Below are 27,338 nucleotides of genomic sequence, written 5' to 3' on the forward strand. Positions count from 1 at the left end.
AAAAAAGAGGAAGAGGAAAAAAAACATATATGTGCATAAGCAAGAAAGTAGAAGTGGAATATTATTGATGATAACATGCTTGATTGGGTCACTGTGCAGTTTATTCTAGATGGGAGATTACATTTAGTACGCTGTGATGATGCTCAGGGAATGAATGTTACGGGAAAAAAACGAAAACAAAAAACAAACAAAAAAAAACGGTTAAACTATTCGTACCATTTAAAAAAAAAAATGGATATTTGATGGCTGCAGTGAGCGGTATGGGCCCAGTTGGGTTCTACTTTATAGTATGCTCTTTTTACCCAATGGGGTTTAGGCCTAAAGTCAGACTTGAGTTCATGTAGAGGCATGTGTCAGCTGTGATAACTATTGGAGAGACTTAGACTAATTAAGATCACTGACAGATCATTTGGGGAGGGGTGAGGCACGGAGGGCAATCGGGGATGACAGGGACAATGTGGGAGGAGGATGGGTCATAACAGAGGGAGGGGGATGGGGAATCTAGGATGGTAAAACAAAAGGCAAGGTATGCAGGACACAAGAATTGGGAAATTATTTGCTGAGAACATATATGTTGACGTGCTTGATTGAGCCAACGCACAGTATATATTGGATGGAAAATTCATTTGTGTGTTGCGATGGGAAAAAAAAAATTATAATAAAAAATAAACTATAAAAAAAAAAAAAGAGAAGAGGATAGAGAAAGATAGCAAGTGAACAATAGAGGGGATGTTAGTGAGAAACAGATATGGTTTATTATCTGTTGAAGATGACGTGTATAGTATTCTCAACTGGACTGGTCTGGGAAGTATTTCATGATGGGTGAAGTCTTTTAACAAGCAAAATGAGAAATAGTGATTGACTGTTTTAAAAAATTATAATAATAATAATTATTGGGAAATGCATGGAAAAGACTTTGAATGATAAAGCGGGGAGATCGATGCCTCTGTATTGACTGACATGCACGGCATTCCCTTTTGAAAAAGCAATGGAAGTCAATGTAAAGTTATATGTAATCCAATGTAATATAAAGAAGATTATGATAATAAAAAACAAACAAACAAAAAAAAACCCTCCAAGCTGTGACCACCATGAAGAAATACTTGGTTGAATACATAAGGGAAAATAAACATGAAGATTTACTTCAAAAGGAAGTAATTTGGGGTATGAATGGACATATGCCTTGCATGATCTTCAAGCTGCTGGGGTCAGAACTTCAACTGCATAGTCAGTCGTGCAGGATCTAGTACTTCACCACTGTGCTATGGACCTTGCTCCACTATACTCTTTATAAAAGCCAAAAGGCAGAGTCGAATATCACAAAATTAAGAAGCTGGGTTTTACGTAACCATTCATATTCAGTCACTCTGAACTGTGGAATGTGCAGCCTGTCCGGAGTATATCACTTAACAATGTCTATGGTACTGGATTACAATAATTTACTGATATAAGCTACCTATGGCTATTGTGCAAATCTGTGGTATAATAATAGATTATGGGCAGAACATCAGCTGTATTTTTAGAACTAGTTTGCTAATATTTTATCATATTGCCATAGCTGTTCCTTTTTTTTTTTTTTTTGAGAGATTTTCACTGTAGGGCGCGTGCGCTCGCCAGACAGACAGAGAGAGACACAGAGACAGAAAGCGAGAAATCACCCCCCAGGGGGGATGGTCACGCCGCAATCCCTTCTCCTCCATTCTCCTCTCGGGATCTTGGGCACGCACGCACACATGCCCGGTGTGAGTTTTAAGCCACCGGGTCCGGGACACAAACCGCGGTCGACTACGTGGGAGTCCAGCGACATAGCCATTACGCTAACTGCTGGTTCCCATAGCTGTTCCTTTTTAAAAATTTTTTCTTTATGTTTTTGTCACAGGACACGTGTGCTTGCCAGAGAGTCAGAGAGAGACAGTGAGAGGGAAAGTGAGAAATCATCCCCTGGGACGGGGGGATAGTCACACCTCAACCCCTTCTCCTTTCTCCTCTCAGGATTTTGGGCACTTGTGCACATGCACCTGGTGTGATTTTCAAGCCACCAGGCCTAGGACTAGAAACATGTCAGCCACATGGGAGTCCAATGTCTTAACCACCAGATCACATGTTGGTCTTCCATAGCTACTTTCTTTTCTTCTTTTTTTTTGAAGAGGTTTTTGCTACTGGGCGCGTGCGCTCGCCAGACAGACAGAGAGATAGAAAGAGAGAAATCATCCCCCAGGGGGGATGGCTATGCTGCAATCCCTTCTCCTCCATTCTCCTCTCAGGATCTTGGGCACACACGCACACGCGCCCAGCATGAGTTTCAAGCCACCGGGTCCAGGACGCGAACCACAGTCAACTACATGGGAGTCCAGCGACATAGCCATTACGCTAACTGCTGGTCCCGCTACTTTCTTAAAATGGGTGTTGAATGGCTTGTTTTTGCTTAGTCAAGAAAATTATAATGTCACAAACATGTCTTATTTTTAATCTTGGCATATTTAAATTGCAGATGTCAAAAGACATAGGTTCAAACTTCTGCAATAGCAACCCTTTTACTTTTCCTATTCCTGTGAAAAGACATTCTATAATTCAATTTTTAATATTTGGTGATCGATCTTCTTTCCTTCCTTTCTTCCTTCCTTCCTTTTTTTGAGGTTTTGCTCTAGAGCACGTGTGCTCGCCAGAAAGACTAAGAGAGACAGAAAGCAAAAGATCAATCCCCTGGGGGGCTGGCCATGCCACAATCCCTTCTCCACCATTATCCTCTCAGGATCTTGGGCACACACGCCCACGTGCCCAGCATGAGTTTAAGCCACGGGGTCTGGAACTTGAACCGCGGTTGACTACATGGGAGTCCAGCGATGTGGCCATTATGCTAACTGCTGGTCCCATCTGCTGGTCCTATCCATCTATACAAATAAGGTTGAAATTTCTGAGACAATGGCTTAATTTAATAAACACTCATTGATTAATTGACTAGAACAGCCAAATGGACTTTTTACCAATCTATAAAAAAAAGTGTTTTCTTGGGTTCACCTTGGGGAAGGTGATTTCTCACTTTCCTTCTCTCTCTGGTGAGCACACACACCCTAAAGTCTAACAACAAAAAAATCAAGTTTTCTTGGTAGAGACTACCATGTGGTCAGTAATTCTGGAACAAAGACCAGAGTTGTAACATGAGTACAGAGAAGAGAAAGCAAGGGAATAAGCAACTATGAGATGATCTCTAAAAAGGAATCTGGAAAGATCCTAAGGCAAAAGTATTCCAACACCCTTTCTGCTTAGTCTTACAGCATACTTTACATTTAATACATCTTTGCTGATACCAACTTCATTATCTCTTCCACTGAAGTCAAACTCTTCTATGAACTTGCAGTTTTCTTCTTATAGTTAAAGATGGACTAACTCCATAGGAGTATATCTTTAGGTAAAACTATGCTAACTATGTAATGGCTAAATTTGAGAAACTGGGGTAGAAGTACCAAGTGGCTCTAAGGATAATCAGAGACTGGGGTTTGGAAGGATGCTCCTCCACACAAAAAATCCCAGGCAGCTAACTGGGTAATACTGAGTAACTCAGAACAAGCATTACAACGTGGCCACAGTTGACCTTATCTTAAGAGAAGAATTTAGGGGACCAGCAGATGGTGTAATGGTTATGTCACTGGACTCCCACATAGTCAACTATGATTTGAGTCCTGAACCCGGTGATGTAAAACTCTCATTGGGCACTTGTGCGTATGTGCCCAAGATCCTGAGAAGAGAATAGAGGAGAAAGGATTGTGGTGTGGTCATCCCCTCCATGGAATGATTTCCTGCTTTCTGTCTCTCTGTCTTTCTCTATCTTTCTTGTGATCGCACAAGCCTTATAGCAGAAGTCTCTTCAAAAAAAAGAAAGAGAAGAATTTGAGGGATTCCTGACATTCATGTCATACACATTTCTAAGTCCAGCTATAATATGAAGAAGATGCCAAATGATTTCAGAGACCCCTCATTATAACTGTTACAAAGTTAGTTCTTCCAATTTTTCTTCTGAGTCTCTTTGATTCATGAAATATCCTGTTATTATAATAATTATTATTCCAGTCAGCTATTTGTTCTGTTGTGGCAACTAACTGATCTGGTTAAGTATGCTCATTCTTTTTTATAATGTTTTGAAAATAATTTTGTGTCAATTAAAGAGATGTTGAGTCAACAGGTAGCAGCATACTTAAGGCAGCTTGATCCTATATGGCCAACTACATGGTTCAAGTCTGGTGGCTTCAGAAACACTCCAGGAACGTGTGAATGTGTGTCTAAAATCCTAAGAAGAGAATAGAGGAGAGGGATTACAACATGGCCCACCTCCTAGATGGTACTTTCTTACTTTCCCACTCTCTCTCTCCTCAGCAAGCATATGTATCCTGTAGCAAAATTTAAAAAAAAAAAAAAAAAAGCTGTCAATCTTGGGGTGCCTGATTGGTGGTGCAGTGGTAAAGCACAATGCTCTGGGAGACAATCCCACATAGTTAAGTTCCTGATTCAAGTCTAGACACCTTCTAGACACCTTCGTGGTATGCTAGGCCACACAGTTGCACAAGATCCAGGGCTGGCTGAAGGTTGAGTGTGGATTGTGTCTTTAAGACTCTGTTGATGGTACTGCTTCTATCCCTCTTTCTTCCTCTCTTGCTCATGTAGGAAATAAGAAGACATGGGACTGGCAGGTGGCACAGTGGCTGGGATGCTGGATTCCCACATGTCTGACCACAGTTTAAGTCCTGGACCTGGTGGCTTGCTTTCTCTCTGTCTCTCCCTCTGTGTCTCTCTCCCTGGTCAAACTGAAGAAGAGCTATAATAAATAAAATAAAATTTAAAATTCTTTAAAAAAATAATTAAAAAGACTTTAAAAACAGTTGTCAGGCTGGCCTCATCGCCTAATGTGGTTACAAACTGGACCCTGCATGGCTAAAGTCCCAATTCTGGCCCCAGCAGCTGAGAAACACGCCAGGTCCATCATGTATTCCCAAAATTCTGGTAGGATGAACAAATGGAGGAGAAGGGACTGTAGCATGACCATGCCCCTTGTGGGGATGGGGAGAGTAGTGATTTTCTCCTTCTCTATTTCTCTGTGGTGAGTATGCATACCTCCTGGCAATTAAAAAAAATATATTATTTTTCTTTCTCTCTCTCTCTTTTTTTTTTTTTTTTTAAGAGAGATTTTTGCTATAGGGTGTGTGTACTCACCAGTAAGACAGAAAGTGAGAAATCACCCCCCCAGGGCAGATGACTATGCCCAATTCCTTCTCCTCCATTTTCCTCTCAAGATTCTGGGGATGCGTACATATGTATTCGGCCTAGGTTTCAAGCTGCCAGGTCCGGGATTTAAATCGCATTTCACCATGTGGAAGTCCAAAGTCTTCAGCACTACATCACCTGCTGGCACTATTTTATTACCTCTAAAAATTTGCAATAGGAGCGTATGCTCACCAGAGAGAGAGACAGAGAGAGAGGGAAGCGAGAAAACAAGAAAGCATCTCTCAGGGGATGGCGATGCTGCAATTCCTCCTGTCCCATTCTCCTGTGGGGATTCTGGACACATTTGCTCATGTGTCTAGTGTGTTTTTCACACTCCTGGGTCCAAGACTAGACTCTGCAGTTGAACATGTAGAATCCAGCCACTTTAACCAGCACACCAGTGACTGGCCTGAGATTTCTATTTTTATAAACTGCTACTGCTCAGAAATGTTTGCCAGAAAAACAACAGTTAATCTGTACGTCTCTTAATAAATACATTTCACATTATTTTGCCCCTTTAAAACATTTATTTAGTAATTTTAGTATTTTTCATATATATTTATATATATACACACACACACACATATTTTTGAATAATTTTAAGAGACTTTTAAAACTGATAAATCATCTGTTTCAAGTCCAAAAGCTAAAAGATTCCACTTTTTCTGTGAAAACATCTGGTGACAATAACAAAGTCTTGATATGTTTCTCAACTGCATAAGGTATTTTTTTATTCTATCATGTTTCTAAAAGTTACATAAAAAACAAGTTTGGGTAAATAGGATTAGTAGTGAAGAAAAAACAAAACTGGAAAAGAATATGTAAGCAGCAAAAACAGAAAAATGATTTTATTTGTTTAGGTAGAAACAAGCTGCTTCACAATTCATATTTTCAATAACTCACTAACATCTGTACAGGTAAGAGATTAGGAACTCTACCTACTATACTGAAAATGGGCAATGGAAGGGTAGGAATAATCCTGGAAAATAATTCTGGGGCCAGTAGGTAGCATGGTGGCTGAAGAGTTGGATCTAACGTGGTCAACTATGTGGTTTGAGGCCCAGACCTGGTGGTCTGAGAAGCCTGTCACGTGTGTGTGCCCAAGACCCCGGAAGGAGAAATGGAGGAGAGGGGACTGTAGCATAACCATCCTCCAGGGGAGATGCTTTCTCACTTTCCTTCTCTGACTTTCTGTTTCTCTCAGGTCAGCACACATGTTCTCTAGCAAATTTTAAAAAAAGAAAGGAAAAAGAAAGACTCCTGATATTAAATGGATAAGATATAATGTATGGGTGCAGGAAAGAGGAAAAGGGAAAAATCATAAGCTATTTTTAAGTAAGAGACTGGGCAAAATATAGAGTTGTTAAAAGCCCAAGGAAGAATGGAAAAAGAAAAATTACTGTGACAAAATAATAGATTTGGTTTTTACTTTACTCAATGAAAACAAAGCTTAGAGAAGTAAGTAATTTGAAGACAAAAATATTGGGTTGGCTGACTCCAAAGCCGGTTTCAAGTAGTACTCAACAATAGGGTGAAAAAATAAAATAATCTTTTTGGCTGCTTGGACTAATATATAAAAGATATTATAACACTGAACTGTTGATATTTAAGTGTTTTTCTTCTCTGTATTATAGTTTTTTTTTGAGAGTTTTTTTTCGCTATAGGGTGCATGCGCTCGCCAGACAGACAGAGACATGGAGACAGAAAGCGAGAAATCACCCCCCAGGGGGGAAGGCCACGCCGCAATCCCTTCTCCTCCATTCTTCTCTTGGGATCTTGGGCACGCACGCACACGCGCCCAGCGTGAGTTTTAAGTCACCGGGTCCGGGACGCGAACCGCGGTCAACTACATGGGAGTCCAGCGACATAGCCATTACGCTAACTGCCAGTTCCCTCTGTGTGATAGTTTTGATTACCCTATTTTTCTTAATGACTAGTATAATTCATTTATGGACATTAAAAGAAATTATTACACCTGAAAAAACTGACAAAATTCTCAATGTTGCCAGGTATTCTGTTATTGGCAATATACCTAATAAAGAGAAGACAAGCATGTAAAACCTAGGTGTGACATTACTACATATGTGCTGGCACACAAAATAATACTGATTGAAACTCTCTCATGTTCCTTTAGCTAAACTGTTTGCAGAAATAGAAGTGTGGGCACTGAGAACATCTGATATGTGGATAACATATTCTATAAGAACATAAGAGGTAGGGCTGACAACATCGAGACTTAAATGAACGGGGATCTATCAGGTCGCCAGTGCTATTAATAGTAAAAATACTTTTCTTGGGAACCAGCAGTTAGCGTAATGGCTATGTCGCTGGACTCCCACGTAGTCGACTGCGGTTCGTGTCCCGGACCCGGTGGCTTAAAACTCACGCCGGGCGCGTGTGCGTGCGTGCCCAAGATCCTGAGAGGAGAATGGAGGAGAAGGGATTGCGGCGTGACCATCCCCCCTGGGGGGTGATTTCTCGCTTTCTGTCTCTATGTCTCTCTCTGTCTGTCTGGCGAGCGCACGCGCCCTACAGTGAAAATCTCTCAAAAAAAACAAAACAAAACAAAAAACAAAACAAAAAAAAAACTTTTCTCATATTTCCCCCCTAGAGTGGTAGGTAGCATGTTGTTGGTGCTCCATCATGTAATTTAATTCGCTTTATAGAAAATACATTGCCTGAGGACCAGCAGTTGGCGTAATCGCTATGTCGCTGGACTCCCATGTAGTAGAGCACAGTTTGCGTCCCAGACCTGGTGGCTTAAACTCACACAGAGCACATGCATGTGTGTGCACAAGATCCTGAGAGGAGAACAGAGAAGGGATTGCAGCATTGCCACATGATTTCTCACTTTCTGTCTCTCTGTCTCTGTCTTTCTGACGAGCACATGTACCCTATAACAAAAACCTCTCCAAAAAAAAAAAAAATTGCCTGGTTTCTAAGTTTTAAATGATTTAACCTACTTAGAATCAGATATTGAATCTGTAGGATATCATCTTGATCTTTTTTTTTTTTTTTTTTAAAAAGGTTTTTGCCTTAGGGCACAAGTACTTGCCAGAGAGAGAGAGAGAGAAGAGACAGTGAGAGGGAAAGTGAGAAATCACTCCCCAGGGGGATGGCCATGCTGCAATCCATTCTCCTCGATTTTCCTCCCGGGATCTTGGGCATGCATGCACATGTGCCTGGTGTAATTTTCAAACCACTGGTTCTAAGACTCAAACTGGGATCAGCCATGTGGGAGTACAACAACCTGCCAGCTACACCATCTGCTGGCCCCTCACCTTAATCTTTAATGCAGAATATTGTTTCAATTTTTACAGGAAAGAATTCAATATAGAAGCGGGACAGAAAGGACTAAGTATAGTAACATGCTCAAGAAAAGCTTTCATCTTTATAGCAAGATTCAAAGAGTATTTTTTTTTTAAGTTTTTGCTATAGGAGCTATATGCTTGCCAGAGAGATAGAAAGAGAGAAAGAGGGAAAAAAGTAAGAAATTACCCTCTTGGGGAGATGGCCATACCATAACTCTTTCTCCTACAGTCTCCTGGGATTTGGGACACGAACATTACACACACCTAGTATGAATTTCAAGCCACTGGGTCCATGATTTGAACCTCACAGCTGGTTATGTGGGATCCAGCACCTCAACCTCTAGGCCACCTGCTGGACTGAAGAGTTTTTCAGTTCACTTTAGGTATTTAGAAATCTGAACTTAGCAATGGGCAGAGACCTTAAGGTTTCTAGAAAGTGAAACATTTAATAGGAGAGTGCATGAAAAATCAAGAGTTACTACACACTTGAGAAAATGTAAGATCCACTTAATTATTTTATTTTAAAATTGAAATTGTTTTTAAAAAAGTCCTTTTCATAAATTAATTTACAAGAATCTACTATCAAAAACGTCAAGACCAACTACCAAATGGTCAAAGGAGATTTTTAAGAAACTATGTACATAGGAGTACCAGATGGTCTAACAATTATGACTAGATAAATATATGAATAGACTGTCTTCCAAAGCTTTTTAGAAATACTGCCTTGTTTAGAAGTCAGAAAGCAAAAAGGAACTGAACTGCTGGATGGCTACCAAAATAGAAACCTATTTACTGAATAATACAATTTAACTTCAGTACAATTCCCCATTACTTCAGCACCATAGTAAAGTCATCCTTAGGGACCAGCAGATGGCATAATGGTTATGTTGCTTGATTCCCACATAGTTGACCGCGGTTCAAGTCCTGGATCTGGTGGCTTAAAACTCATGCTGGGTGCATGTGGGCACATGCCCAAGATCCCAAAAGGAGAATGGAGGAGAAGTGATTGCGGCATGGCCATCCCTCTGTGGGGTGATTTCTCACTTTTTCTGTCTCTCTAGCAAGTGCATGTGCCCCATAGCAAAAATCTCTCTAAAAAAAAGAAAAAATTATCTTCAAATCCAACTGGGAAGCTAGAGGCTAAGCAAATATTTCTATTCTCCTGGCCCCTCAATCTTGAGAATATTGTTTGACCTTTCCCTTATCTAATGAAAATGAGGGTGGTGGTTGCAAGTGAGTGTAAAAAAAAAAATCTTTCCGGGACTAGCAGTTAGTGTGGCTATGTTGCTGGACTCCCATGTAGTCGACAGAGGTTCGAGTCCCGGACCCAGTGGCTTAAACTCACACCGGGCACATGTGCATGCGGGCCCAGGATCCCGAGAGGAGGCGGGAGGAGAAGGGACTGCAGCGTGGCCACCACCCCCCTCCCCCCGTGGGGTGATTTCTCAGTTTCTGTCTCTGTCTCTCTCTGTCTTTCTGGCGAGCACATGCACCCTATAGCAAAAAATAAAAACCTCTCTAAAAAAGGAAAAACAAACAAAAAAAACTTCTTTCCAGGGATAACTCTCTACTTTCAATGGCTACAGGAAGGGAATATCTTCTTCACCTTTCACGCAACAGAATAAAAAATTCTCTGAACAAAAAGTGGGGAGAAAAAAAAACAAACAAGAAATGTGAAACAATACCTCTTTATTATATTTGCAATTTCTTGAAAGAGTGCCTTCTCATCAGCAGCATAGGTAACTTGTAGTCCTGTAATTCCAGATCTACTAAGCAATGGGGTCTGATATCTGAGATCTAGGAAATACACAAAATGTTTATTATATATAAAATGATTATATCATGTAGTAATGTAACATTATAGAATATAAAAGTAACATTAACCCTCACTTTTGAATGAAATTATATGGAAACATTTCAATTTAGAAAAGTATTTCCTGAAATAAAACAAAACATAATTAGCTCAATTTCTCGAAAAACTGCTTAAATGGTTTTCTAGTTCAATATGTAACAGAAAATTCAGCTTCTCTATTTTCTGTTATTCTTCTGAAAGGTCTATATTCACAGAATTCTCCACATTATAACATATCACCCATGAAGAAATGTTGTTACTTTGTTTCTGTCTCTAGTAATAGGAAGAGCTTCACTTAGCAGAAAATAGTTAAATCAGTGGTATCCTGAAAAATATTTAACAACTATCTCTTCAGAAAAAAAAGAAAAAACAAGCCCTCATTTGTAGCACTTGCCTATTTTTGTAATATAAAATTTACACCATGGCTGTCACTATCAAAGTGACATCAGCTAGCTTGAAAAATACATCAAAATTCAAATTGGCTTATGAGCTGGAATGAACAGCCAGAGCATATCACTGATTAAACTGCAAATTCTTATATGGTTTTGTTCTGTGTTAAGATTTCTTCAGTGGACTGACTGCATTTCCAATGGTTAGCATTTAAAACTGTAGAGGAATACTTAGTTTTCTATAAAATGCTTTATACGGTATACTACATGAAGAACCATTGAGCCAAAAGTACATGTGTTCAGAAACAGATACAGATAAAGTCACAATAGAAGAAGAGCCTTCAAAAAGTTAATGGAAAGGGCTGGCACCACAGCACTGTGGTTAAGCTCTAACTGTGCATAGGGAGCAAGATACTGCATGGCCAACTGTGGTTTGAGAACTGGACCTGGTGACTTGAAAAAAATACTGAGCATGTGCGCATGTATGCCACAAACCCTGATGGGGTAGAAAAACGGATGAAAAAGGACTGCAGCATGATCATGCCCACTTATGGGATGTTTTTCTCTTTCTTTTTGGTAAGTGCACATACCTTCTAGCAATTAAAAAAAAATCATGAAAAAAATGTGTATTATAAAAAAAAACTGCGTGGATTAAATTTTTTATTTTTGGTAACAAAATAAACTTGTTCTTTAATTCCATTTTTCTATAAACTTTGTGAAGTCTCCTTGTATCTTAAAAGTCTCTTATAAACCCTGGACCAGCTGCTATGGCACAGGTGACAGGGTATCGCTATGAGGTTCTAAAGTCACATGAAAGGCCCAGGTTAGGATCCCAGGTTGACCCAAAATCCTGAGTGTGCATATACACACTACAATCCTGAATAGCTAGAAGGCTTAGGGTAGGGGAAGGACTGCAGTATGGCGAAACCCTAATGAGGGTACCTGTTTCTTTTTCTCTCTCATGGACAAGAAAAAAAAATCAAAGCTTAAAAGAAAGTCTCTTATTGGGCTGGCAGTTGCCATGGTGGTTAAGGCACTGGACTCCCACATAGCCAACCATGATTCAAGTCCTGGACCTGGCAACTTACTTTCTCACTTTTCATTTATCTTGATCTCTGTCTTTTTCTGCTCAAATTAAAAATAATAATAATAATAAATAAAAGAAAATTTAATAATAATTTTTAAAAGTCTCTTATTAACTATTAGTTTACTCATAGTAATAACTTTATAAAGCAAAGAGAAACCCTATATTTGAAGCAAAATACCTGTATAAGTATATAGAAGAGCATCCACCCCATCTAGTGATACATAATTTTTTGGATTCTGAATTAACAATTAAAAAAAATTCTTTTTTGGGGGGAGAGGTTTTCGCTATAGGGTGTGTGCACTCACCAGAGAGAGACAGAAAGCAAGAAATCACCCCCCAGGGGGATGGCCACACCACAATCCCTTCTCCTCCATTCTCCTCTTGGAATCTTGGGCATGCACACACACACGCCAAGTGTGAGTTTAAGCCGCCAGATCTGGGACTCGAACCGTGGTCGACCACATGGGAGTCCAGTGACATAGCCATTACGCCAACTGCTGGTTCCAACAATTTATAAAATGATACTTAGAACACACTAGATATGCTAATGGAAAGTTTTATTAAGATCTTTACATTGTATTGTTTCTGATTTTTTCACAATAATTGAAGTAAGTATAATGAATCTAGGACAACAACAGCCTCTTATCCCCACTTCAGAAATCATTTTAGAAAGGAATCTTTATGCTTGTTTGAATGAGTTCTCCAGCCTAGAAATTCCCCATTGAAAGATCATCCTAAATTAGGCAGGTATATCATTAACAAAAATTAACAACAGGCCTAGCCAAGGTGGTATACACTAAGATGTGCTCCAGAAGCTGGGACAACAGGGAAGGCTGGGACAACATGGGAGGCTGGGTTAGAATCCCAGTCCAACCTAAAGGCCAGGGGTGGTACACATAAGTAATCACACTGGGGCACTGGGGTAGGAGGAGCACAATGGAGTGAAATAATGTCATTAAAAAAAAAAAAAAAAAGAACAATACCTTGACTGAAGACTGTTTTGTCTTTATCAATCACTATTACACCTGTGAGTTCTGTTTTTTCTGTATCTGGTAGTGGAGTGTCAGATGAGATGCAGTAGAATAGAGCACAGATTGGGTCAAATTCAGGATCTGGTTCTAAATCTCGTCTAGTTCGTGCATGTAACTCCACACTGATTAAGGTAAGATTTTGTATCTATACCAAAAGAATGGAGAAATAAGGAATTAAAAATGATTTTTGAGACATGGATGCTCAAGGAAACACAGTTCACTTAGACCCTAAGGAGGTATGTGTGAAAAATTATAGGAACATATACAAAGTTGCAATTTAATACCTTAAAGATTTTCACTTCCAAGATTAGATCAAATCAATTCATATTTTTATTTTGGAAAATCTGTAAGAACAGTAACTTTTCATCGACAATGCTTACTTCTCTCAATTTCTAAGAAAGAGAAATGTCTAGCAGTCTGTCACTTTTTATTCTTTACAGTTAATGAAACTAAGTTTTACCTGTAGTTTAAATTTATATGCATGTATTTGTGTGTATACACAAACACACACACACACACGCATGTATGTGTGTATACACACACACACATAATATATGTAAAAGTTCCTTCCTACCTATTAATACACTTAAGGACCCCTTAAATTTAGACTTTTGCACATACTAGGCAGACGTGTGTGTGTGTGTGTGTACAGTTCTTTAGTTTTAATTTTTTCCCCATCTTTTTCTTTTTTTTGGAGAGATTTTCACTGTAGGGCGCGTGTGCTCGCCAGACAGACAGAGATAGACATAGAGACAGAAAGCGAGAAATCACCCCCCAGGGGGGATGGTCACGCCGCAATCCCTTCTCCTCCATTCTCCTCTCAGGATCTTGGGCACGCACGCACACGCGCCCGGCGAGAGTTTTAAGCCACCGGGTCCGGGACACGAACTGCGGTCGACTACGTGGGAGTCCAGCGACATAGCACCTGTGAGTTCTGTTTTTTCTGTATCTGGTAGTGGAGTGTCAGATGAGATGCAGTAGAATAGAGCACAGATTGGGTCAAATTCAGGATCTGGTTCTAAATCTCGTCTAGTTCGTGCATGTAACTCCACACTGATTAAGGTAAGATTTTGTATCTATACCAAAAGAATGGAGAAATAAGGAATTAAAAATGATTTTTGAGACATGGATGCTCAAGGAAACACAGTTCACTTAGACCCTAAGGAGGTATGTGTGAAAAATTATAGGAACATATACAAAGTTGCAATTTAATACCTTAAAGATTTTCACTTCCAAGATTAGATCAAATCAATTCATATTTTTATTTTGGAAAATCTGTAAGAACAGTAACTTTTCATCGACAATGCTTACTTCTCTCAATTTCTAAGAAAGAGAAATGTCTAGCAGTCTGTCACTTTTTATTCTTTACAGTTAATGAAACTAAGTTTTACCTGTAGTTTAAATTTATATGCATGTATTTGTGTGTATACACAAACACACACACACACACGCATGTATGTGTGTATACACACACACACATAATATATGTAAAAGTTCCTTCCTACCTATTAATACACTTAAGGACCCCTTAAATTTAGACTTTTGCACATACTAGGCAGACGTGTGTGTGTGTGTGTGTACAGTTCTTTAGTTTTAATTTTTTCCCCATCTTTTTCTTTTTTTTGGAGAGATTTTCACTGTAGGGCGCGTGTGCTCGCCAGACAGACAGAGATAGACATAGAGACAGAAAGCGAGAAATCACCCCCCAGGGGGGATGGTCACGCCGCAATCCCTTCTCCTCCATTCTCCTCTCAGGATCTTGGGCACGCACGCACACGCGCCCGGCGAGAGTTTTAAGCCACCGGGTCCGGGACACGAACTGCGGTCGACTACGTGGGAGTCCAGCGACATAGCCATTACGCTAACTGCTGGTTCCCCCCCATCATTGAGATTTTTAAATTTTATTTTTCAGAGTTTTTAATTATAGGTTTTCTTGGTGGGGAAATCTGTTACGGTTTCAACTACCCAATAGTCAGATTTTTACCCACGTACATTTTCTCTTTGACACTTAATGCAAAAGTATAGCAAAATATAGGCTGAATTCATGTTTATAGCTGGATTTTCATGCCATGATTTTACCATGTACCTATGCCAGTAATGGAAAATAGCAGACTACTATTGTGATATTGGTAATTATTCAAATAATATACATTTAACAAAGGGTTCATATTTTATACTTATCTTGCGTGCAGACTGGTGAAGAAATGTAAATGCAAGGCTCTCAGTACTGATGGGACTAGAATTCGGTAAATCTCTTTGGTGAGCAATTTAGGAACATCTGTCAGCTTAAAAATGGGATATATCTTTTGATCAAGCAATTCTACTCCTGAGAATTTATCCTACAGATAAGCTTACACTTATAGTCAGAATAAATGCCTAAGAATGTTTACTCAATAATATAATAGCAAAAGAATGAGAAAAAAACTAAATGTTTATCAATTGGGACTGGATACACAAAATAGGTGACATCCATAAAGATCACATATAATGGAATAGTCTCTAACTTTAAAATTTTTCAAAAGTGTGAGCCAGGATCTAGCTGTAGTGGCCACTTGGGAGGGCCGTGACTGATTCCTGGACCACCTGGAATGATAGTGGGTACCTGTGGTCCCAGCTATCTGGGAAGCTGAGGCAGAAAACCATGACACAGACTAAAAATACCACAGACACAACACATGCGTGCACATATGCACACACAAATACACACAGAATGAGTCATATCTATACATTTTAATATGGAAAGATCACTATAATACATGGTAAATGCAATCAGTGAATCAGTACATTTCTGTATGTCTAAAAAATATCAGCACATGCATAGAAAATATCAGCAAAGAGACAAAAAGAATTGTAGAACCACTAACTGCCTTTAAGGAAGGAAACCTTAAGCCTGAGGCGGGAGGGAATCTTACTTTTCAAAACAAATCTTTTTTGTCTGATTGAACTTTTACTATATACATGTAATACGTATGTGTTCATTAGTATATTTGTTATTAAATAGTTTTAAAAAACTAATAAAAAATAAAATCATGTAAAATGAGGAGCTAAGGGAAAGAACTTTTATTTTTAAAAATATATGGTGCAGGATTTTATTTTTAACCATCAGCATGCATTAATTTAGTAAAAACAAAATTTTAAATGGAAAACTTCTTCCCTAAACCCAAACAGAACAAAACAACCAATTTAATGAGAAAAGGATAAACATATAGAAACACTATAAAGAAGACTGTGATGATAAGAGGTCAGAAAAGTCTTAGAGGTGATTATTTATTTTCAAGGCCAAACTTATATTAAAAAATTCTGGTTTTAATATAAAGTACAGCATTGCTTAAGTAAACAAAATGAATAAAGAGATAGCCAGAGAGATTGAGTGATTGTGACTAGGCAAGAAGTAGGTGAGAAAAGGGAAGTGTTATAACCCTTAATCTTCTGCACTAAGTATTGCTATACAGACAGAAGAGAGATTAGTCTAGAGTAATAGAAACAGAGGGGGGAAATGCTATGGACACAATTTCCTAGACAAAGAAAATATAGTGCATTTTTTGTTGTTGTTCATTCCTCGTTTTGACCAGTAGATGGCTGTTAGGAATATGTCTTAAAAAGAAAATCTGAAGACAAGCAGTTAGCGTAATAGCTACGTCACTGGACTTCCTCGTAGTCGACTGTGGTTCGAGTTCCGGACCCGGGGGCTTAAACTCACGCTGGGCGCGTGTGTGCCCAAGATCCCGAGAGGAGAAGGGATTGCGGTGTGACCATCCCCCCTGAGGGGTGATTTCTCGCTTTCTATCTGTCTGTCTTTCCCATGAGCACACGCGCCCTATAGCAAAAACCTCTCCAAAAAAAAAAAGAAAATCTGGCAACCAACTAGACCTGAGTGTTAGCTTCAAAAGGACCTGTCATTCTGATTTGGGGTTACGTACAATAAAGTGACAGTATAAGTAGAAAATTATGGTTTTCAAAGAATAAAAGAAAAATCAAATGTAACAAGTCTTTCTGCTCAGGTCTAACAATCTGCTTTTTTAAAAACTTTTAAATAATGTTTCCTTTAATTTTCTATTTTCTATTTTAGGTATATGTTTGATATGTATTCCAGAGTTTATCAATTTATTTGGGCTGTAGGGTATAGTACAAGGTCAGGTACAAAACGAAAACTTGGAATCTCTAAACCCCGTCTTCCAGACCCCCTGAGACAGGTAAAGCAACCTCTGTCTTCTGTTTCTCTCTTTAAATTTTTTCTTTTTCTTTTTTTTTTTATTTATTTTTTTTTTTGGGATAGATTTTTGCCATAGGGTGCGTGCGCTCGCCAGACAGACAGAGAGAGACATAGAGACAGAAAGCAAGAAATCACCCCCCAGGGGGGATGGTCACGCCACAATCCCTTCTCCTCCATTCTCCTCTCAGGATCTTGGGCACGCACGCACACGCGCCCGGCGTGAGTTTAAGCCACCGGGTCCGGTACGCGAACCACGGTCGACTACGTGGGAATCCAGCGACATAGCCATTACGCTAACTGCTGGTTCCCTTTTTTTTAATTTTTAAAACACTTCTTCTTACTATTGATCTCTCCTTTCTTTTGCTAATTTTAAAAGCTATTTAAATGGTGTCCTGGTGTGTTTGTATGGCACACAATTTTATTTTTTTTGGAGAGGTTTTCGCTATAGGGCGCGTGCGCTCACCAGACAGACAGAGACAGACAGAGAGACAGAAAGCGAGAAATCACCCCCCAGGGGGGATGGTCACGCCACAATCCCTTCTCCTCCATTCTCCTCTCGGGATCTTGGGCATGCACGTACATGCGCCCGGCATGAGTTTTAAGCCACCGGGTCCGGGACGCGAACCGTGGTCAACTACGTGGGAGTCCAGCGACATAGCCATTACGCTAACTGCTGGTTCCCGCACACAATTTTTTGACTGAAAAAAACTTTTCCCACTTCTTTGGTTGTTTTTGTCTTTTTCTTTCATTTTCCCTTTGTTTTCTTTTCCTTTTCTTCTTCTTCTTTTTTTTTTTAAACCTTCCTTTCTCACTCTGCTATTTGGCCTCTCCACACACTGAGTGTTTAGACAGGCCTAGGTACACAGTAGCCAAGCATCTTAATACTTTTAGGGTCATAAAAATTCTCTACCCTTACTGCACCTGCTTCCTGAAGGAAGAAACTCCTCTCTATAAAACTAAATTCAAAATCTATTTCTGTGGAGACCGTATTGCAAAACACAGAGGAGAGAAAATGTTTCAGAAGTACCTTACAATAAAGGGAAGCATATGCTCTTACAGTTCCAGAAACCTTCTCTAAGCAATTAGCCAAAAATGAATATACCACCAAATGACTAAAATTCAGAGAAGAAAGACTGCAGAGTGAGCAGCAGGAAGAAGCGTGGAGCTGCAGAGCGTGGCTCATCTCCCATACATCTCTGAACTCTTAGATAAAGCTGACAGCTTAGCCCAGGGACACCTAATTCCCTAGAAACTGTGAGGCCTTTTTATTATCTAGTTCCGAAGTAAAAAGCAAGAGTGCTTGGTGAGCATCAGGGAAATGGAACTGCAGAGAGACTGAGGGTCACTTCCTCCCACACACATCAGAATGCTTAGAATTAATTCCAAGAAATTAGGTAACCCATCAGATGACCAGAAATCAACGCAAAGGCACAAGAAATATGAGAAACCAAGAAAATCTCTCTCCCGCAAGGGAAAAGAACAACCCCTCATCATCCACAGACAGTACAATGGAACTTGTGGAAATGTCCAATAAAGAATTCAGAATATTCACAGAGATAAAACAAGATATAAAAGATGAGAGACAATGAACACCAGAAAGTGCAAGAGAAAACAGACAAGTTCCAAGAGGTGAGCAAATTCTTTCACAATCTGAAAGAAGAAATACACGCCATAAAAAATAATTAAATGCACCTGTTAGATATGAAGGCTGTAATAAAGGAAATCAAAACCTTCCATGAAAGTATTAAAAACACATTAGACCATGAAGAAGACTGAATCTCAGATGTTGAAGACAAAACCTCTGACCTAGAAAAAAAAATCACCAAAAAGACTGAGAAAATAACCCCCCAAAATGAACATAATACATGAGAAATACTAGATGTCATTAAGCACCCAAACATCCAGATAATCAGTGTCCCAGAAGGTGAAAAAACTAGTAAGGGCATTGATAATGTATTCTATAAAATCCTGGAAGAAAACTTTCCAAACCTAGAGAGGCATTCAAATATCCAGACCCCCAAAAAATACAAAGGGCCCATAATAGAATCAACCCAAGATCTCCAAGGCACATCATAGCCAGATTGGTCAAATCCACAAAGATACTAAAACTGGCAAGAGAGAAACATCAGGTTACTTACAAAGGTTATCCCATCAGGCTATGATCAGGCTTCTCATTTGAAACGGTATGGTGTTTGTGGAATTCAGAAAGGCAAAATAAGGCATAGTTTTAAGAAAGTGAAGTCCTGGGGCCAGCAGTTAGCGTAATGGCTATGTTGCTGGACTCCCACATAGTCGACCGCGGTTCATGTCCCCGACCCGGTGGCTTAAAACTCACGCCGGGCGCGTGTGCGGGCGTGTCCAAGATCCCGAGAGGAGAATGGAGGAGAAGGGATTGTGGCGTGGCCATCCCCCCTGGGGGATGATTTCTCGCTTTCTCTCTCTCTGTCTCTGTCTGGCAAGCGCATGCGCCCTATAGCAAAAACCTCTCCAAAAAAAAATCAACCAAGAATAATATTATACCTTGCAAGATTATCCTTCATATGGGAAGAAAAGATAAAAAACATTCTCAGATAAACAAAACCTGAAAGAATTTACCAATACCAGACCAGCTCTCTTCCAATAAGTTCTGAAGGGAGTGCTTTACCAGAAAAACTAAAGACACATGGACAGAAATAAGAGAACAAAAAGCGGGACCAGCAGTTGGAGTAATGGCTATGTCACTGAACTCCCACGTAGTCGACCACGGTTCAAGTCCCGGACCCGGTGGCTTAAACTCATGCTGGGCGCGTGTGTGTATGTGTGCCCAAGATCCCAAGAGGAGAATGGAGTAGAATGGAGGAGAAGGGATGGCAGCGTGGCCATCCCCCCCCGCCCCGGGGGGTGATTTCTCGCTTTCTGTCTCTGTCTCTGTCTGTCTTTCTGGCAAGCACACACATCCTATACCAAAAACATCTCCAAAAGAAGAGAGAACAAAAAGCAATCAAGAAAAGGTTAGAGAGAAATCCAGAAGTATCAATAATAATGTTGAATGTTAACTTCTAGGATTTAAACAAAAAGAACAGACCATGGTAACACCGCAAATTCAACAGAACAGCGATTAATTACATGAAACTGAACTGGTGAACTAGAATTTTATGACTTTTGACTAAAACATTACTGTTTTACTATCCTTTGTTTTCCAGATTAAAGAATTTTGCTTTCCTTTGAGCTGCTAATAGGTTCAGCAATTTGTTAAAATGTTTTTGTTTGCTTCTTGTTTTCCTTGTTTTTAAATTGAAACATAAACTTTTCTCCCTTCCTGACCCCTCTAGAATTGGAAAGTATTTGTGAGTATTCTAATTTTGTGGTAGAAGAGTTATTTATATAAGTTCAAAAATACCTGTTGCCTTGCATCAGAAATTAGGAAAGCTCTTATTGCTGGAGCTCTGACTGGAATGCCCTATCAGAGATATGACCAGAAAACTATGGAACTAAGGTAGACCTCAAAAAAGCCAACAGAAGCTCTTAGAAAGGTGTCCTGGTACCATAAACAGTTCTGCCTGGCATAGAGGATTAGAGAGGCTATATGAAATAATTCATACCATAAACTAACCTGGACTTTTCCAGCCCAGCATTGTAATCAGTAGAGATTGTAAAAGAGCAGCCACAACCAGAGGATTACCTTGAGGAAGACTTTGAAGGAAGAAAAAGGGACTGATCTTTGCTAGCAGGTGGTAAACCACAGAGTAGGTAGTTAGAAATGAGTAGGGAAGGTTCACGTGTGAATTGTGTGCTGGGTGTTTGTTTCTCAACAGTTTGAGTAGTTAACATGTAAATACTTTCTCAAAAAATATTTAAAACCATACTGTCTCTGTAATCGTCACAAACAAAATTATAACAAATATTTTGAAAGTTATCTTTAAAGTTCCATTTTTGAAAAATTGAAAGGTATTTAATTAACTGTCAAGAACTATGGAGTCGCACCAGCAGTTAGCATAATGGCTATGTCACTGAACTCCCATGTAGTTGACCGCGGTTGGAGTCCCAGACCTGGTGGCTTAAACTCACACTGGGCGCATGTGCATGCGTGCGTGCCCAAGATCCCGAGAGGAGAATGGAGGAGAAGGGATTGCGGTGTGGCCATCCCCCTGGGGGGTGATTTCTTGCTTTCTGTCTCTGTCTTTCTGGTGAGTGTACAGGCTCTATAGCAAAAACCTCTCCTAAAAAAAAAAGAACTATGGAGTATGGAGTTGACAGGTGGAATGGTGGTTAAGGGCACTGGACTCCCACATGGTCAACTGTGGTTCAAGTCCAGGACCTGGCTCTTGCTTTATCACTCCCCTATCCCTCCTCACATACACTCACTCTCTCTGGTCAAATAAAAATAGATAAACAAGTAAGTAATATAAAGTTAAATGAAATAATTCTTTAAAAAAAGAACTATGTCGTATGAGCAAAAACCTTTTGGTATGTAAAGTAAATGTTTGTGGGGAAATGTAAGTAAGTAAATAGATAGATAGATAGACAGAAGAAAGAAAAACCCAGAAACTTACTGAATGAAAAGATGCATAAATAAATAACTGAATAAGACTATGTTCCAATGCTAAAACAACACAATTTTTTTTTGTTGTTAAAATTAAGGTAACAATAATATTAACATCGTCCTGAGACCAGCAGTTGGTGTAATGGCTATGTCACTGGACTCCCATGTAGTCGACCGTGGTTTGAGTCCTGAACTCGGTGGCTTAAACTTATGTCAGGTGCATGTGCGTGTGTGCCCAAGATCCCGAGGGGAGAATGGAGGAGAAGGGATTGTGGCATGGCCACATCCCCTGGGGGATGACTTCTCGCTTTTTGTCTGTCTCTATCTTTCTGGAGAGTGCACGTGCCCTAGAGCAAAAACCTCTCCCCCCAAAAAATTATTTATTAACATTTCCTGATAGTCTATGCTAATTCAATCTTAGAAAAGTTTAAGGCAGAATTGACTTGAGAACAACAAAAACACTAGAAAATTGAATCACAGTATAAAGATGGTAATTTTCTCCCTTGAAAGCAAAGGTATAAAACAGCTGGAAAGCCTATTTGTCCAGAAGAAATATAACGAAAGTCACATAAGATTTAAAATTTTTTAGTAGTCCCATTAGGAAAAGTAAAAATAAGGCTAGCCCATAGCTCAGTGGTTAAGGGAGCTGACCTCACATGGCCTACTGCAGTTTAAATCCTGGCCCCAGCGGCTTGAAAATGTGTGCCCCAATTCCTGATGCGAAGAGGGAATGTAGGAAAAAGGACTGGCAAAAAAAAGACTGTGGTGTGACCATGCTCCGAAGGGGTGTACTTTCTCCAGCATGTACACATGCCTTCTGGCTTAAAAAAAATGTAGTCGTAATAGGTTAAATTAACTTAAGAATATTTTCATTTAATTTGTTAAATCTAAAATATTATCTTGTCAGTAGTTTTACCAACATAAAACCTACTAATGAGATATTTTACTTTCTTCTCTATTAACTCTTTGAAATCAGCATGCATTTTTACATTTATAGCACATCTCATTATGGATGCTAAATTTTCTATGAAGATACTTGACCTATATTTAGATTTTATAAATTAGTTTTTCTTTTCCTTTTTTTTTTTTGGAGAGGTTTTTTTCACTATAGGGCGTGTGCGCTCTCCAGACAGACAGAGAGAGACATAGAGACAGAAAGCGAGAAATCACCCCCCAGGGGGGATGGTCACGCCGCAATCCCTTCTCCTCCATTCTCCTCTCAGGATCTTGGGCACGCATGCACACGCGCCTGGCGTGAGTTTCAAGTCACCGGGTCTGGGACGCGAACCACCGTCAACTATGTGGGAGTCCAGTGACATAGGCATTACGCTAACTGCTGGTTTCCTTGGAGAGGTTTTTTTGCTATAGGGCATGTGCACTCATCAGAAAGACAGAGAGAGACAGAGAGATAGAAAGTGAGAAATCACCCCCAGGGGAGATGGCCACACAGCAATCCCTTCTCCTCCATTCTCCTCTTGGGATCCTGGGCACGCACGCAAACGTTCCCGGCCCGAGTTTAAGCCGCCGGGTCCGGGACTAAAACTGCAGTCGACTACATAGGAGTCAGTGACATAGCTATTATGCCAACTGCTGGCCCCTAGATTTCATAAAATTTACAGTTGAAAAATTAGTTTTCATATCTAAATTTCAAACATATGTAGACGTTTTCCAATAAATGAGTTAAACATCAGTTTTAAATCTAAATTAATTATATAAAATAAAATTTACAATTCAGTTCCTCATTGTAGAAGGTAAATTTTAAGTTCTCAATAGCCACAGTAGTAGCAGCTACCACAACATCAGTATAGACATAAAAATGAAAATATACTTTTATCTCTGCCTATTCCATTCAGATACGTGCTATGAGTTGTGCTTTCTGTAATAAAGATAAAATTATAGTGACCGTTCACGTATTTTTTTCTAATCTACACTGTCACCGATGTACATTTTTCAAGACAGTGCCCTAGTCTCTGGCATAAGTATGTGATGTAAAAGCAACTGGGTTATATAGAAATTATATGGATAAATGAATTTACCATCTTTTGTAGCAAACTCTGATCTACTGGCTGATCAAACAAAGTATAAAAGTATCATATTTGAGATGTGATATAACATTCTAACGTGAAATATCATCCTATTTGGTTGTTGGAAAAGTCATGTCATATTTTTTGTGTTTTTCTATGCAAAAATGTATCATGACTTTTCTGACAACCCAGTAACATTACAATTAGAAAATAACAAACCACAGACTATTAAATAGTTTAAAAATCTTCTAATTTTAGCTTCTACACACTGAATTTCAGTTTTAAGATTTGTGAAAGTTGTGAAATCAGAAAGCAGTTTAATGCAACTGAAGGATGCATTAAAAGTTTTACTGTGGGATATATACACACACACATATATATAATAAACATGTATATAATGTACTAAATATAGTGTGTTATATATAATTATATATGAAGTACATACATATATTTATGTTTAATATATAAAAGTATACATGTAATTATATTTGTGAAAGTTGTGAAATCAGAAAGCAGTTTAATGCAACTGAAGGATGCATTAAAAGTTTTACTGTGGGATATATACACACACACATATATATAATAAACATGTATATAATGTACTAAATATAGTGTGTTATATATAATTATATATGAAGTACATACATATATTTATGTTTAATATATAAAAGTATACATGTAATTATTTACATTTAATGTATATTTATATAAAATATTTCTATTAAATTATTATATATTTTTCTATTACACATGATAGTGAACATATCGAAATGCAGATTAGCAAAGACAGAATTCAATGTATTCTTCCTTCATTAAAAAATATGCATACATATTCTACAGAATAAAACCTAAGAGTTAAACACAGTTTATGTAGCCTTACTACTGCAGTTTTACCTCATGTAAAGCTTTTGCCTCCTGTAAGTTTTGTATGCTGACTTTGAAACCGTAAGTATTGTTTAAGGATGGCCCATCAATCTGAGAAGTTTCTTTCTTTGGAGTATTTACTGCTGCAAATTGATTCTATTAAAAAAACACACAGTCAGAAAAAGATAAATGAGCAATAATTTTCTTTCTTTTGATTACTTATTCCCACTTAGATGGTACACTTTATGCATTTAGTAATAAATGATAACCTAATGTCACCTCTTTAAGTCTAAGAAAAAAGTGTATTTTATTAATACTCATTTGATGCCAGTAACTCAATATATCAGAACTGGATATGTATAAAAATATACAATATAACCTGTAAGCAAATCATATGCTAATATTGGGTTTACAAGCCCCAAAAACTAAAAAAAAAAAATTTCTTTTGAAGACCTGACATGTATACACATGGACATTTACCTTGACTTTTCTCAGAAATAAGATAAGCAAGCCATCAATATATTTGCAACTACTTTGGTTCAAGTCTATAAATGATTTGAAGTTTTGAATCTGTATTTTACCCTAATGCAACTATGTCTGGAAGATAAACTAAATATTGTAAATAATCTTCAAATGTTTAGATAAAATATTTCCATTTCTCTCTCTCTCTTTTTTTTTTTTTTTTTAAGAGAGATTTTTGCTATAAGGTACATGTGTTTGCCAGAGAGACAGGGTAACAGAAAGTGAGAAATCACCAAGGCGGGAGGTCGGGGAGATAGCTACACCACAATCCCGTCTCTACTCTCTTCTCAGGATTTTGGGCACTCATATACATGAGTCTGGCATGAGTTTCAAGTTGCCGAGACCAAGACTTGAACTGCAGTCAGCCACATCGGAGTCCAGCACCTTAACCAATACACCACCTGCTGGCCTCCTCAAATATTTCCATTTCTTAAATAATGTTTTTTTCTGCTTTCTGAATCCATTAAGTATTCTCCTGAAAATGATCATTTATGTTACAATACACTGGTACTGGCTTTTAATATAGATAAGCTTGTAATTTAATAATACTGTTTTATAAATGAAAGTTTAAAAGTATATTCTCAAAACAGTAATACTAAAATTTTATTTTACATAGTTAATAATAATATTTATGAGAAGTGGACAATATGGAAGTGATTTCTATCATCATATTATTTCCAAGGATTATGTCTAACATATATTTTTTTCATATAACCATATACTTCAAAGTTAAGTATTCATATTTTTAGTATTTGAATAAAGACATTTACAACTTTTCAAAGTTTTAGTAGTAACATTTTTTTTTGCTACTTTGTAAAATAAACTGAAAAAAATTTACGTTATATTTTAGAAAAAAGTAATAAACCAAGAAAAAGGATATATTTTTGGTGGGATCAAAAATCACTTACTTGAGCTCTGCTGTCATTGGATTGTTCTGATTTTGCCAGTAATCAGTTAATGTATTTGTATCCTCATAATCCACATTTTGGCTATCATATTCACTTTCTCTGTAATATTTGTATTTACACATAAGAATCTTTTAGATCCCAACAATAACCAAAAAAAAAAAAAACCAATAAAAAATAGGCAATTTTTTGTTGTCTCAAAGGTATGTAAATAATGATGAAAAATATAATAAAAAAATTTTAATTGAGAAATAAAGTTATAAATTATCTAGCTGAAATCTAAGAATAAGACTGGATCTTCCATTGATCTTTAAATGGTTCGTATAGTTACCTTTGATTGTGTTGTTAAGAGTACTCTTCTAAGAGTATCAGTATTACTTCCTTTCTTATTACTCAGCTTCTGGGTTTTTGGTTCTGCAGAAAGAAATTTCATACTTAACATGTACATCAAATTACCTGCTTCTTCTTCTTAATTAATGTTTGTTGTTCTAAACACTTAAGTACCATCTGTGAGTATTGTCTTATATATTCCCTCAGATTTCATAATTTAAAAATGAAACTCATTCAAACCTTGTATCCCCATCAAAATAATTTTAAAATCTTGTATTTTTAAATAAACATATTTAGGTTTTAATTATTGAGTTTTATATCTCTCAGTCATTATCCTAGAGAATCATTTAATTCAAATATTCATTTATATCAAGTATTTGTGATGAAAAGACAGTCTCTGCCCTCACAGAGTCTAGAGAGAGAATCAGACATTTATCAAAGACGTACAGAAAAATGTAATTATAAATGGGGTCAGCACAACAAAAGAGAATATAACTAGAAATTTTTATCTAGTCAAGGAGATTAGGGAAGGTTGATATCCAAAATGTGAAGGAAGGGTAGTAATTAACTAGGAACACAGTGGGGATTTTCCTTGTTACTGAGTGAAAGAACTGGAAATTCTAGGGGAGAATAACAAGGCTAGTGTAGAAGGCTAGGCAAGAGATGAAGCTTCATTTAAGGTTGTGACAGTAGGAATAGAATGAAGTAGATGTATACGGACTGTTTAAGTGATAAACATATGATAGGACTTGTGTTAACTGATCGAGAGACTGAGAGGTACATTTATTGAAATAAGAAAATTGAAAGAAGACCAGGTAGGTTTCTCTGTGTGGGAATGTAGGTGTATTTACAAGTGTGTTAGGAAGGTGGTGGTGAATGTGTACCATGAGATCATAAATAAAAATAATGACATAGGGGCCAGCAGGTGGTATGTTGGTTAAGGCACTGAATCCCACATGACCAACTCTGCTATTCAAGCCCTAGACCCAATGGCCTGAGAAGCAGGCCTGACACGTAAGTGCGTGCCCAAAA

At 38.2% G+C, this 27,338-nt stretch overlaps 1 protein-coding gene across 3 annotated transcripts in view; it reads right to left on the reverse strand.

The window, feature by feature from the left end:
- The window catches only part of REV3L (REV3 like, DNA directed polymerase zeta catalytic subunit), a 123,667-nt gene that overhangs the window by 50,743 nt on the left and 45,586 nt on the right, over positions 1-27,338 (reverse strand). For 2 of the 3 annotated variants that reach the window (XM_014591040.2, XM_014591038.2), the window contains exons 9-13: positions 26,308-26,390; positions 24,580-24,705; positions 13,852-14,002; positions 12,879-12,920; positions 10,253-10,364 (exon numbers count right to left, since the gene is read on the reverse strand). In XM_014591040.2, the coding sequence (XP_014446526.1) occupies positions 10,253-10,364; positions 12,879-12,920; positions 13,852-14,002; positions 24,580-24,705; positions 26,308-26,390 (514 nt within the window). Of the gene's footprint in view, positions 1-10,252; positions 10,365-12,878; positions 13,072-13,851; positions 14,003-24,579; positions 24,706-26,307; positions 26,391-27,338 lie in introns of all 3 variants that reach the window. The other variant, XM_006157005.3, reaches the window with a different exon arrangement.

The sequence above is a fragment of the Tupaia chinensis genome, unplaced genomic scaffold (assembly GCF_000334495.1).
Source record: "Tupaia chinensis unplaced genomic scaffold, TupChi_1.0 Scaffold000527_1, whole genome shotgun sequence".
Classification (NCBI taxonomy): domain Eukaryota; kingdom Metazoa; phylum Chordata; class Mammalia; order Scandentia; family Tupaiidae; genus Tupaia; species Tupaia belangeri.